At 40.5% G+C, this 12,702-nt stretch overlaps 1 protein-coding gene across 7 annotated transcripts in view; it reads right to left on the bottom strand.

The window, feature by feature from the left end:
• Positions 1-12,702, bottom strand: part of GRAMD1C (GRAM domain containing 1C) — a 118,596-nt gene that overhangs the window by 7,158 nt on the left and 98,736 nt on the right. For all 7 annotated transcript variants that reach the window (XM_049876824.1, XM_049876851.1, XM_049876859.1 and 4 more), the window contains 4 exons: positions 10,128-10,270; positions 8,755-8,858; positions 6,932-7,108; positions 5,218-5,275 (listed from right to left, as the gene is read on the bottom strand). In XM_049876824.1, coding sequence (XP_049732781.1) covers positions 5,218-5,275; positions 6,932-7,108; positions 8,755-8,858; positions 10,128-10,270 — 482 coding nt within the window. The remainder of the gene's footprint in view (positions 1-5,217; positions 5,276-6,931; positions 7,109-8,754; positions 8,859-10,127; positions 10,271-12,702) is intronic.

Genomic DNA, 12,702 nt, shown 5'->3' with positions numbered 1-12,702 from the left:
TTTTCCAGTTGCTCTTATTATTGAAACCAATCATCCCTATTTCACTGAGCAAAAAGCATTACTGGAAGCATTGAGTGGATGTGGAGGGGAACAGTGGGCGTTAAGCGGAGTGAAAATGAAGTCCTCATATAAAGGGAGTTGGGGTTGTCCCTTGCACTTCTCCTTTCTGCTAGAAATCACAGCTGGTTTGATGTGGTGGCCGCCAGCTTAGAAATCTACCATACAAGCTTTCAAGGTCTATTTTTGGGTTCCTTTGGCTTAAGCAATTTAAAAAAAAAAGAAATGAAGATCAGTATGGAGTTAGATCACAACGTGCGTTTTACTCCCAGTGGAAAACAAACAAAGGACCATTCAGCAAAATTTTTTTAGTTCACCGTGGACAAGGGAAGTACCATCCCAAATACACGTTAACTGTGTTATATGTCAAATGTTACATGCTTAAATGAATTTTATTGGTTTCACAACAGTCTTTCAAATGAATGACTATATACTTCATTAGATATACATGCAAATATGTAAGTAGCATATCTTTCTACTTATTTCTTCTCTTAAAATATTACTTGCCCTTAAAAATACATAGTATTCACTTTACCAGTCCAGAAGAGGATAAGAAAAAGAAAAGCAAAACTAAGGCAGTAGCAAGCAAATCAGATCTATGAAATTATCGTGGCATTGAAACGGGGTTGTTGTTGTTGTTAGGTGCTGTTGAGTCAGTTCTGACTCATATCGACCCTAAGTACAACAGAACTAAACACTGCCTGGCCCTGTGCCATCCTCACAGACTTTTTTATGGTTGAACCCATAAAAAAGTAGCCACTGTGTCAATCCACCTCACTGAGAGTCCTCCTCTTTTTAGCTGACCCTGTGGTTTACCAAGCATGACATTCTCCTCCAGGGACTGGTCCCTCCTGACAACATGTCCAAAGTACGTGAGACAAAGTTTTGGCATCCTTGCTTCTAAGGAGCATTCTGGCTATACTTCTTCCAAGGCAGATTTGCTCATTCTTCTGGCCGTCCGTGGCATATTCAATATTCCACACCAACACCATAATTCGAAGGCATCAATTCTTCTCTGGTCTTCCTTATTCGTTGTCCAGCTTTCATGTGCATATGAGGCAAATGAAAATACTGTGGCTTGGGTCAAGTGCACCTTAGTCCTCAAAGTGACATCTTCACCTTTTAACACTTTAAATAGGCATAGGGTCGCTATGAGTAGGAATTGACTTGACGGCAACGGGTTTGGTTTTTTGTTTGTTTGCAGCAGATTTGCCCAATGCAGTACATCGCTTCTTTTCTTGACTGCTGCCTCCATGGCTGTTGATTATGGATCCAAGTAAAATGAAATCCTTGACAACTTCTATCTTTTCTCCGCTTGTCATGATGTTGCTCATTGGTCCAGTTGTGGAAATTTATGTTTTCTCTATGTTGAGGTGTAATCCATACTGAAGGCTGTGGTCTTTGATCTTCATCAGTAAGTGCTGCAAGTCCTCTTTGCTTTCAGCAAGCGAGGTTGTGCCATCTGCATGTCACAGGTTGTTAATGAGTCTGCCTCCAATCCTGATACCACATTCTTCTTCATATGGTCCAGTGTCTCAAATTATTTGCTCAGCATACAGATCAAGTATGGTGAAAAGACACAACCCTGACACAACGCACACCCTTCCTGATTTTAAACCACGCAGTATCCCCTTGTCCGGTTCAAACAACGGCTTCTTGGTCTATGTACAGGTTCCACATGAGCACAATTAACTGTTCTGGAATTTCCATTCTTCACAATGTTATCCATGATCTATTATGATACACACAGTCGAATGCCCTTGCATACTCAATAAAACACAGGTAAACATCTTTCTGGTATTCTCTGCTTTCAGCCAGGATCCATCTGACATCAGCAGTGATATCCCTGGTTCCATGATATCTCTCATTCCATGTCCTCTTCTGAATCCGGCTTGAATTTCTGGCAGTTTCTTGTCAATGTACTGCTGCAACCATTTTTGAATTATCTTCAGAAAATTTTACTTGTATGTGATATTAATGATATTGTCCCATAATTTCTGCATTCAGTCGGACCCCCTTTTTTTGGAATGGGCACGAATATGGATCTCTTTCATTCAGTTGGCCACGTGGCTGTTCCAAATTTCCTGGCATAGATGAGCGAGCACTTCCAGCATTGCATCCGTTTGTTGAAACGTCTCAATTGGTATCGCATCAATTCCTGGAGCCTTGTTTTTTGCCAGTGCCTTCAGTGCAGCTTGGACTTCTCTCCTTCATTACCATCGGTTTTTTATCATATGATTCCTCTTGAAAAGTTTGAACATCGATCAATTCTTTTTGTACAGTCACTGTGTATTCCTTCAATGGTCTATTGATGCTTCCTGTGTCACTTCATATTTTGCCCATAGAATCCTTCAATATTGCAACTTGAGGCTTGAATTTTTTCTTCAGTTCTTTCACCTTGAGAAATGCCAAGCATGTTCTTCTCTTTTTGTTTTCTAACTCCAGATCTTTGTACATTTCATTATAATACTTAGTCTTCTTGAGCTGCCTTTCAAAAACTTGTTCAGCTCTTTTACTCGATCATTTCTTCCATTCATTTTAGTTACTCTGTATTCAAGAGCAAGTTTCAGAGTCTCTTCTCACATCCATTTTGGTCTTCTTTTCTTTTCTGCCTTTTTAATGACCTTTTGCTTTCTTCATGTATGATATCCTTGATGTCATTTTACAACTTGTCTGCTCTTCAGTCATTGGAATTCAGTGTGTCAATTCTGTTCTTGAGATGGTCTCTGAATTCAGGTGGGATAAACTCAGGGTTGTACTCTGGCTCTTGTAGACTTCTTAAATTTTCTACAACTTCAACTTGAACTTGCATACGAGCGATTGATGGTCTGTCCCGCAGTTGGCCCCTGGCTGAAGGCTGACTGGTGATATTGAGCTTCTTCATTATCTCTGTCTACAGATGTAGTTGATTCGATTCCTGTGCATTCCTTCTGGCAAGGTCCACATGTATAGTTGCTGTTTATGTTGTTGAAAAAAGGTATTTCCAATGAATAAGTTGTTGGCCCTGCAAAATTCTATCATGTGCTCTCTGGCATCTTTTCTATCACTAATGTCATATTTCCCAACTACTGATTCTTCTTCTTTGTTTCCAACTTTCACATTCCAATTACCAGTAATTATGAATGCATCTTGATTGCATGTTTGATCAATTTCAGACCACAGAAGTTGGTAAAAATCTTCAGTTTCTTCATCTTTGGCATTAGTGGTTGGTGCGTAACTTTGAAGAATAGTCACATTAACTGGTCTTCCTTCCTCCCCTGACATTGTATCCTATCACTGACAGCGCTGTATTTCAGTAGAGATCTTGAAATGTTCTTTTTGACAATGAACTTGACACTGTTCCTCTTCAGTTGTTCACTCCTGGCACAGCAACCATAGCAGACCACAGCGGACCATAGCAGACCACGTGACTGTCCAATTCAAAAGGGCCAACGCCAGTCCACTTCAGCTCACTAATGCCTGGGCTATCTATCTTCAAGCATTCCACTTCATTTTGACAACTTCCAGTTTTCCTAGATTCGTTAATTCGTTAATGCCATGTTGCAGTTATAAATGGGTGTTTGCAGTTGTTTCTTCTTATTTTGAGTCATGGCACATCAGCAAAGGAAGGTCCCAAAAGCTTGACTCCATCCATATCATTAAGATCAAGTCTATTTTGAGGAAGCAGGTCTTCCCCAGTTGTGTTTTGAATGCCTTCCAACCCAAGGGGCTCATCTTCTGTCACTTTATCAGGCAATGTTCTGCTTCTATTCATAAAATTTTTGCTGGCCAATTTTTTCAGAATTAGACTGCCAGGTCCTTCTTCTTAGTCTGTCTTCGTCTGGAAGCTCCACTGAAAGCTGTCCATCATGGGTGACCCTGCTGGTATTTGAAATACCAGCAGCACAGCTTCTAGCCTCACAGAAACATGCAAGCCACCACAGTAGGACTAACTGACAGATAAGTGGTGGTGAAATGGGGTATAGATTAACATTTCAACATTTGAGTTAAATTTTCTGCAAGTAATGCAAATGATCACAAATAATATATACTACAAGACTGTCACAGCAAGCCTATTTAATCAAGATATTAAAACCTTTTCAAAAACTAAAAGGAAATCAAACATTTTCTATATTCTGAAATCTACGACTAGGAAAAACAGCTGATATAAAAGCTTTATTCTAAAAACCAGAGTATATCACCAAGTCAGAAACAATTCAACAGAATCTAATGGACTATTTCAATATTCAAATAGAGTCATGCAGATATTAGTAGTCTAAATACGACTGGTTGGGTAGATTCCTATAGAATACTCTGATTCAGACTAAGTGCCCCAGTATTCTCACTATGTAGTCCTAGGTGACTTCCTCAGAATGGCCTGGGGTGTATGTTTTAAATAACCAAAAAAAAAAAAAAAACCCCAAACCCACTGCCCTCAAGTCCATTCTGACTAATAGTGACCCTATAGGACAGAGTGGAACTGCCCCATAGAGTCTCCAAGGAGCGTCTGGTGGATTTGAACTGCCGATCTCTTGCTTAGCAGCCATAGTACTTAGCCACTACGCCACCAGGGTTTCTATATTTTAAAAACTGATTCCTAATCCCTACTGAAGACCTACTAAATCAGCCTCTGGGACTGGGGCCTGGGAATTTGCATTTTAGCAAGCTCCCCAAGTGATTTGCACAGTAAAGGATAAGAACCACTGTTCCAATCAAATGGAATAAAATACTATTATTGGGATTTCATTGGCCTATATATATAAATGGAGCCCTGGAGGCACAGTGGTTAACAGATCGGCTGCTAAGCAAACAAAAGGTGGGCAGTTCTACTCTGTCCTATTGGGTTGCTACTTGTTGAAATTGACTCCATGGCAACAGGTTTCATATATATATATATATATATATATATATTCCCTTTAAATTTATCGAACTTCTCATAAAAAACCTATGGTAGAAATCAGATTATTCTAAAAATAAAGACATTTATTGAATGTGCACTTTGGATTGCCTCAAATTTAATTATTCTGAAAACAGTTCATACACAAAAACTACCAGATTGAAAAAAAATGCCTAAATATTGGCAATTTCTACACAGCAATATATAATTTCATTCAAATCTTTTTTGAAACTAGTTAAAAGATAAATGCACTAACAAAATAAGCATTCAAAACAAATACTTACGAAATACTCATCACCACAATAAGAGTGGTATTATAGCTTTCCATTTCTTTTTTCTTTCCTAAAAAAAAAAAAAAAAGCCAGCATTAGCGTATTAGAATCAGGATTTTGGTTAAAACTGTTAATTTAGTATTTGTTTCAAAAGAACTGGAAAAGAACTTTTAAAATAATTACTTGTAAGGACAAAGGGATCTGGGGTGAATTCCCTGCACCCCTTTTTTGATTGCTGGTGTCTTGAGTGGTATGAAACAAACCTGAGGAAGTAAAATCTACCTCAATCCTTCGCATCTGGCCTACGCTACAAGTCAGTTTACTCTAAGCAATTTAATACAGCATACACCAACTCTAGCTAAGTAGTACCTCTGTAAATAATATTTGCGTTGGGTGTATGTCAAATGCTTCTCTCTTTGAAAAGCAAAAGCATCGCCCTCACCTGTTCCCTGATGCCCAAACTTTTAAATTTCAAAATTAAAGGCCCATTAACCTTAAATAATGGATACACATATTCACAATAAGTGTAAGTCCTGGAAGGGGATTTAAGAATAATTACATCTCTGAGAGGGAGAGAATAACAGTAGAGGCAAGGTATCTTCAACAGTGAAGAGTGGGGACAATCAAAGTCAAATTCCATCTCTGCAATTTTGCTGGGCTGGCCCTGCCAGCCTAAGATTGAAAGCATACAATCACTGTGGCCAACTCAAAGATAGGTATCAACTGTGCGCCGGTGCTGGCAGGCAGCATACATGACTGAGGCAGTCGAGGAGCAGGGGAGAATGGCGGGGGCTGTGAGGAGTGGGGGCCACACCCAGTCTCCTGGGCAGCTACTATGAAGCTCCAGCCCACTGTTGCAATAAGGGGATTTGGATCCAGGGCTGTCAGATCTGATTTTTTTACATAAAAATGCCCAATTTTTCTACTTTGGAGAGTGGTGTCTGGGGTCTTAAACGCTAGCAAGAGGCCACCTATGATGCATCAATTGGTCTCAACCCACCTGGAGCAAAGGAGAGCATAGAACACCAAAGACACAAGGTAATTATGAGCCCAAGAGATAGAATGGGCCACGTAAATCAGAGACTACATCAGCCTGAGACCAGAAGAACTAGATGCTGTCTGGCTACAACTGATGACTGTCCTCACAGGACAGGAACCATTCCCAAAGCCAACTCTTCAGACAGGGATTGGACTGGACTATAAGATAGAAAATGATACTGTTGAGGAGTGAGCTTCTTGGATCAAGTTAGACACATAAGACTATGTGGGCAGCTCTTGCCTGGAGGGGAGATGAGAAGGCAGAGGAGGACAGGAGCTGGCTGAATGGACACGGAAATAGAGGGTGGAGAGAAGGAGTGTGCTCTCTTATTAGGGGGAGAGCAACTAGGAGTATATAGCAAGGTGTACATAAATTTTTATATGCGAGGCTGACTTGATATGTAAACTTTCACTTAAAACACAACAAAAATTAAAAAAAGAAAAAAATGCCCAATTTTTAAAATACCCTGTGGGCCAAATAAAATACTTCCATGGGTCTAACATCTGCCATTTGTTACAGCTGTTTTAGATTTATGTATTAGTTATCTTTCAGGAGCTTACAGTTTGATAAGCATTATCAAAAATGGAAGGGAGAAAGAGAGACCCCCTAATTATCTTCTCTTATATACAAGGGCACATTCTGCCACATAAAACTAAACTAAGCATCTTTTATCTGTTTCACAGCTACCTGTAACATCCCCTTTGACATCTAAGCCCACATCTCCAGAAGAGCGCGGAGAAGAAAGTTTAGGAGGTACTTCAGCTGTTATGTTGAATGTTCTCCTTCTCCTTCGGGCGCCACTAAGTTTTCCAGGGTCTTCAATGGACTGGCTTAATGTAGATTCTTCCATTAACAAATCTGACTCTAATAAGGGGATAAAAAAAAGAATATTTAGACGGGGGAATACCTTCTCAACTACAAGATACAAGACCGTTTGGCTGTTGTCTTATTTCTTGTTTTGTTTTGTTTTGTTTTCTTAAGCCTTGGTAACTTCCTTTAACTATTCCTTAGGTTCTTATGGCCTAAATTCAAACCTTACCATTACTAAAAAGCCTTAGAGAGTATAATGACCCCGTAATGGGGCTTCATTTTTCTAGGAAGAATGAACTGTACTAATAAATGATGGAATCATTAGAGTAAATGTGCCATGTGCCACATTAAATATTAATGCAACTATGTCAGTTATGGAAACAACAGGCTGCCCGCATACACTGGGGCATTAGAAGAATTCCAAGGTAGGTCGTGGTGCTTGGGCATCAATCTCAGAGAAGGGAGCAGCACGGCTCAGCTCTCATTTCCAATGAGGGTTTGACAGGAGGAAGCACCAGTAAAGAAAATCTGCGAACAACCTAAAAACCTCATTTTTGTCATTTGTTTCAACCTTTTCCTTCACCAGGCTTTTTTTATTAGAAGCTCATTATCCAGTGGACAAACTAATTTTTGAGTTTCATTTTCTCTGGTTCTGATTAGGAGTTTAATAACGAAATTGCCAAAGGGAGAAAAGCAAGGAAAAGAAGGCCTTAGACGACCCTGAGTTGACCAACCAGCAGCTTTTCTTTAAAAAAATGTTTATGTATGTACATATTTTTTTCATAATGTATATTTTAAGGAATATCCAAACATAAACCAGAGACTACATCAGCCTGAGACCAGAAGAACTAGATGGTGCCCGGCTACAACCGATGACTGCCCTGACAGGGAACACAACAGAGAACCTCTGAGGGAGCAGGAGAGCAGTAGGGTGCAGACCCCAAATTCTAGTAAAAAGACCAGACTTAATGGTCTGAGACTAGAGGGACCCCAGAGGTCATGGTCCCCAGACCATCTGTTAGCCCAAGACAGGAACCATTCCCAAAGCCAACTCTTCAGACAGGGATTAGACTGTACTATGGGATAGAAAATGATAAGGACTAAGCTTCTTGGCTCAAGTAGACACATGAGACTATGTGGGCAGCTCCCGTCTCCACCAAGTCCATACGTGTACATAATGCATTGCTAGTGGGCAGCATCCAGGAAGGGAAGTGTGGGCCTGCAGGCATTTCAAAGCTTAGGGAACACAAATATAAACTTAAGATCAGGTTCTGTGGTCCCTCCCTGAGTCAGCTTCCCTGGCTGGCTGCAGAGGCAGGCAATGTGACAGCTCCTTGCTATGTGATCTTGGGCAAGTCATGTAACATCTCTGTCTCAATTTCCTCTTTATTAAAATGGGGGGGGGGGCGGGGAACCTCCCTACCTCAGAGGCTGTATTAGTATGGAATGAATTAATATTTATAATGGAGATGGCATAATGCCAGGCCTATAATAAGCATTACACAAGTATTTGGTAGATACACAAAGCTGTAAAGTTCAGAAGTTCCTCAGGTGGTAGAGCAGGTGTGATAGCTGGAATGCCTTCAGTGCGAGTCATTCCAACATCACCCACCAGTTTCTGCTACGAATCCAAATGAATATCCATTGTGTTAAGAAATGCCATCTTTACAAAAGCAGATAAATACAAAAAAATGACAAACCAAGCTGTTTGAAATAATCCTCCAGTGACCTCCACGAAGTCTTCTCAATTAAAGATTTGACGAGGCCCCAGGGCTGTTTTCTGTATTTCAGATCTGTGGAAACTCTAATCGGATAAGAAGGAAAAAAGGTGATGTATGCATTAAGAATACAGATTTAAGGAAGAGACCTGAGTTACATGAATATTGCAATTAAGTGTAAGATTGTATTCAGTGGAAAACCACAAAGATTGAACGTCATGGAGATTCCAAAGAAAATTCGTTTGCTGACGACATCTTCAAAAAAGTATTTGGTGCTTTAATAATTTCATCAACTTTTCCTTCTAAAAATTGGCATTTTCTTTCTTTCCTTTCTGTATTTACTAGTGCTTCCTTCCTTGATTTATTTTTTACCTAAATAGCAATAAAGCTTCAAAATAAATTCTAAATTTTCTAAATGCCTTGTATGAAAAATCCCTAAAAAAAAACCATTGCTGTTGAGTCAATTCCGACTCATAGCAATCTTATGGGAGAGAGTAGAACTGCCCCACAGGGTTTTCAAGGAGCAACTGGTGGATTCGAACTGCTGACTTTTAGGTTAACAGCTGAGATCTTAACCACTGTACCACCAGTGATGGTAAATTAGCTGAAAGTAACTAAATAAGTTGGACTCGGCCAAGCATATGATAGCCCATCACTATCTTTAATGCGCCAACAACTTCCATGGCAGCAGGCGTGCTTACTGCCCACCATGCTGTTGTTAGCTGATGTTGATGCAGCCTCCAACCCATGGTGACTCCATACACAACAACAAAACGCTGCCAGTCTCAGGCCATCTCCACAATAGGTTGTGGACTGGGATGTTGTGATCCATATGGTTTTCACTGGCTGATTTTTGGAAGATTCCAGGCCTTTGTCCGAGTCTGAAAGCTCCACCGAAACCTGCTCAGCATCACAGCAACAGAAGCCGTCACTGGCAGACGGGAGTGGCTGCGCACGAGGTTAATTAGCCAGGAATGGGGCACGGGTCTCCCACATGGAGGGCGAGAATTCTACCGCTGAACCCCAAGAGCTCCCAGCCCCCTTGCCATTAATGAGAGTCATGTGACTAGTTCTGGCTAAAGGATGGTGAACCCACACACAGTTCTGCAGCTCTTTCTTCCCACGGCAGCTGAAACGACCCTTGTTCTGGATTATGCAGTGCCAAGATGTCAACGGCTTCACTGGATTTGGGCCTTGAGTGAGGAGCCCACCCCTCCACTCACCACTGTTGGGTATATAATTTGAGCCAGAAATAAAGCTTTGTGGCATAGAGCTACTACTAAAATTTCAGGTTTAGCACGTCACGAGAGCATAACCTAGCCTACCTTGACTCGCGCTCATTTACGACAGCTCACCTGAGCCTGCATTTCTGTCTTGAAGATGGGATGATACAGTATCTGTTCAAGGTATAGAAGTAATCATGGTAGGGCACGTCATGTGTCAGCACCTCTGAATCTACCAAATAGAACTCTGCTTCCCGACTTTTCTTATACAGCGTCTGTCAAAACAAGATAAAGAATTTTTGCATGTGCACGTTTAACACACAAAATTTCTCACCAATTCAGAACATACATACTTGGATTCCTTTTCGGAAATTACAAAAGACACGAGAAGGCTACCTCTAAAGCTAAAAGAGTCTCTGTGCTGGGCTGTGCCTCTCTGTGAACTGTGAGGCCACCTGGAAGCCTACTTGTTGCCTCGGTTATTGATTTCAGTGTGCCATTGTTTTTTTTCTTTCTTTTAGGCATGAGCAGGAGAAAGGAGTGATAGAATCTCTTGTATTATTAGTTGATAAAGAGTTTTAAATGTGACTGTTAGGGAAACAACTCAAGAATCAAATGATCTGGGCAAGTGCCCTGCTCCAAAGCTCATCCATGTGGAACAGAGCCACCCTTCACCAAAAACGTGAAGTAGGGGGAAGCAACCAAAAAAAACACTGCTTTCCCTAAACAGGAAGTAGTGTGGTAGTTGGCCACATCTTTCTAATTGTAAGCACACTTCTTCTATCCATCTTCTAATAAAAAAATAACAATAATAAAGAAAGATTTCCAACATTACCAAAGAATCCCCAGTACCAAAACATCGAATCCTTCTTAAACGTTTTTTGAAAATCTTTTTTAAATTTTAAAAAGGTCAGGCAACAAGTGCTTTTTAACACTGATGGACAAAAAATATGGACAGAACAACTAGTTCAGACGTTAAAAGATATTTTCAGCCTATTTGTAAAACAGGTACTATCAAAAAAACACTCCCATTGCCGTCGAGTCGATTACGACTCATAGTGACCCTACGAGACAGGGTAGAACTGCCCCATACGGTTTCTGAGGAGCACTTGGTGGATTTGAACTGCCAACCTTTTGGTTAGCAGCCGTAGCTCTTAACCACTACGCCACCAGGGTCTCCATACTTCTACACAAATTGGCCAAACACACGTACCCACACAACGCTGTGGAGCCTTTGGCGGCATATTGGTCACGGAATAACAGTCACCTTCAAGTATCTTATATTTAATTTTGAAAATTCAATCTCTTCCGCATGTGTCACAGCAGCCATTTAGTTATTTGGCCCTAACCCTCGATGTGGTCCTATTAACCAGATTTCAGTGGTGCTATATTTTATTATGAAAAATTCCAAAGACGGACAAGAGTAGAAATGAAGTGTAACGAACCCTCATGTGTTCATCAACAATATTAACCGTGCCCGGTCTTGTCTTATCTGTACCCCATCCCTACGTTCTCTCCCGTCACCACTAGCCCCCGCCTGGCTAGATGACTTTTAAAGGAAATCCCAGACGTCCATATAACTTCATCCATAAATACTTCAGTATATCTCTTTATAAATTCTTCCCTAAGTCTCGATGAAAGATACTCTTTTCTTTAAAATGCGGTGACGATACCCTTATTACACATTAAAAAAAATTTTTTTTAATTCCTTAAGTCATCAAATATCTGGTCAGTGTTTAAAGAATCCCAACTGTCCCATAAATGCCTTTTATAGTCGGAATCAACTTAATGGCAATGGGTTTTTTGGTTTGGGTGTGATTACGATTGGGTTAATATATCTCTTAAGTCTCTTTTAACCTGTGACTGCTTCTCTCCGCTCCCCCCTTCTTTTCTATTTGTTGAATTTGTCTTAGAGACAAATTATATTGTGTTGATTATACACTGCTGTGTCATTAACACAGTCCTCCAACCCCTATAAAGACCATTGCCATCAAGTCGATTCCAACTCATAGCAACCCTACAGGACAGAGTAGAACTGCCCCATAGAGTTTCCGAGGAGCGCCTAGGGGATTTGAACTGCTGACCTTTTGGTTAGCAGCCATAGCTCTTAACCACTACGCCACCAGGGTTTCCCCAGCCCCTATATACCTTGCGTATTTGTAAGCTGGAGGCTTAATTACCAATTACCAGGTTTGATGTTTGGCAAGAATTATCATAGGAGCTGCTATCTAGTGACTCTGTTGATGTTAAGAGTGATGAGGTGTTTCGAGTCTGAGCCATTCTATACAAAAGCTCTCATCAGCCTTTCATCTAACAGTGTGATCAGCCATCGAGGGTTGTTGCATTGCTCCATGATTTCATTAAAGGTTACAAAATACTGGTGTCATACCCTGTCATGCTTTACTTACCAGCTGGAATTCTTCCAGAAAGACGTACTTTCCCTCATGATCGGCTTAGTTACACTGAAATACTGTTTATACAGAAAAGGCAAGCACCCTGATTCTTTCTCGTAATTTACCACTTTTCAGGGTAATGAGTGGGTTCCTTATCACCTTCCAAAGATGACCAACAAGTTTATTTATTTATTTATTTATTTTGGAAAAAGTTACTAGCTCAGGAATTTTTCATGTTCTCTGTGTTTTAATCCATTGCAGTGCTTATTTTTTTCGATGTCCAAACTCTCCGGTCTTTGGCTAGTGGGATCCAT

Source organism: Elephas maximus, chromosome 1 (assembly GCF_024166365.1).
Source record: "Elephas maximus indicus isolate mEleMax1 chromosome 1, mEleMax1 primary haplotype, whole genome shotgun sequence".
In the NCBI taxonomy this organism is placed as follows: Eukaryota; Metazoa; Chordata; class Mammalia; order Proboscidea; family Elephantidae; genus Elephas; species Elephas maximus.
This window is presented reverse-complemented; position numbering and strand designations above follow the sequence as displayed.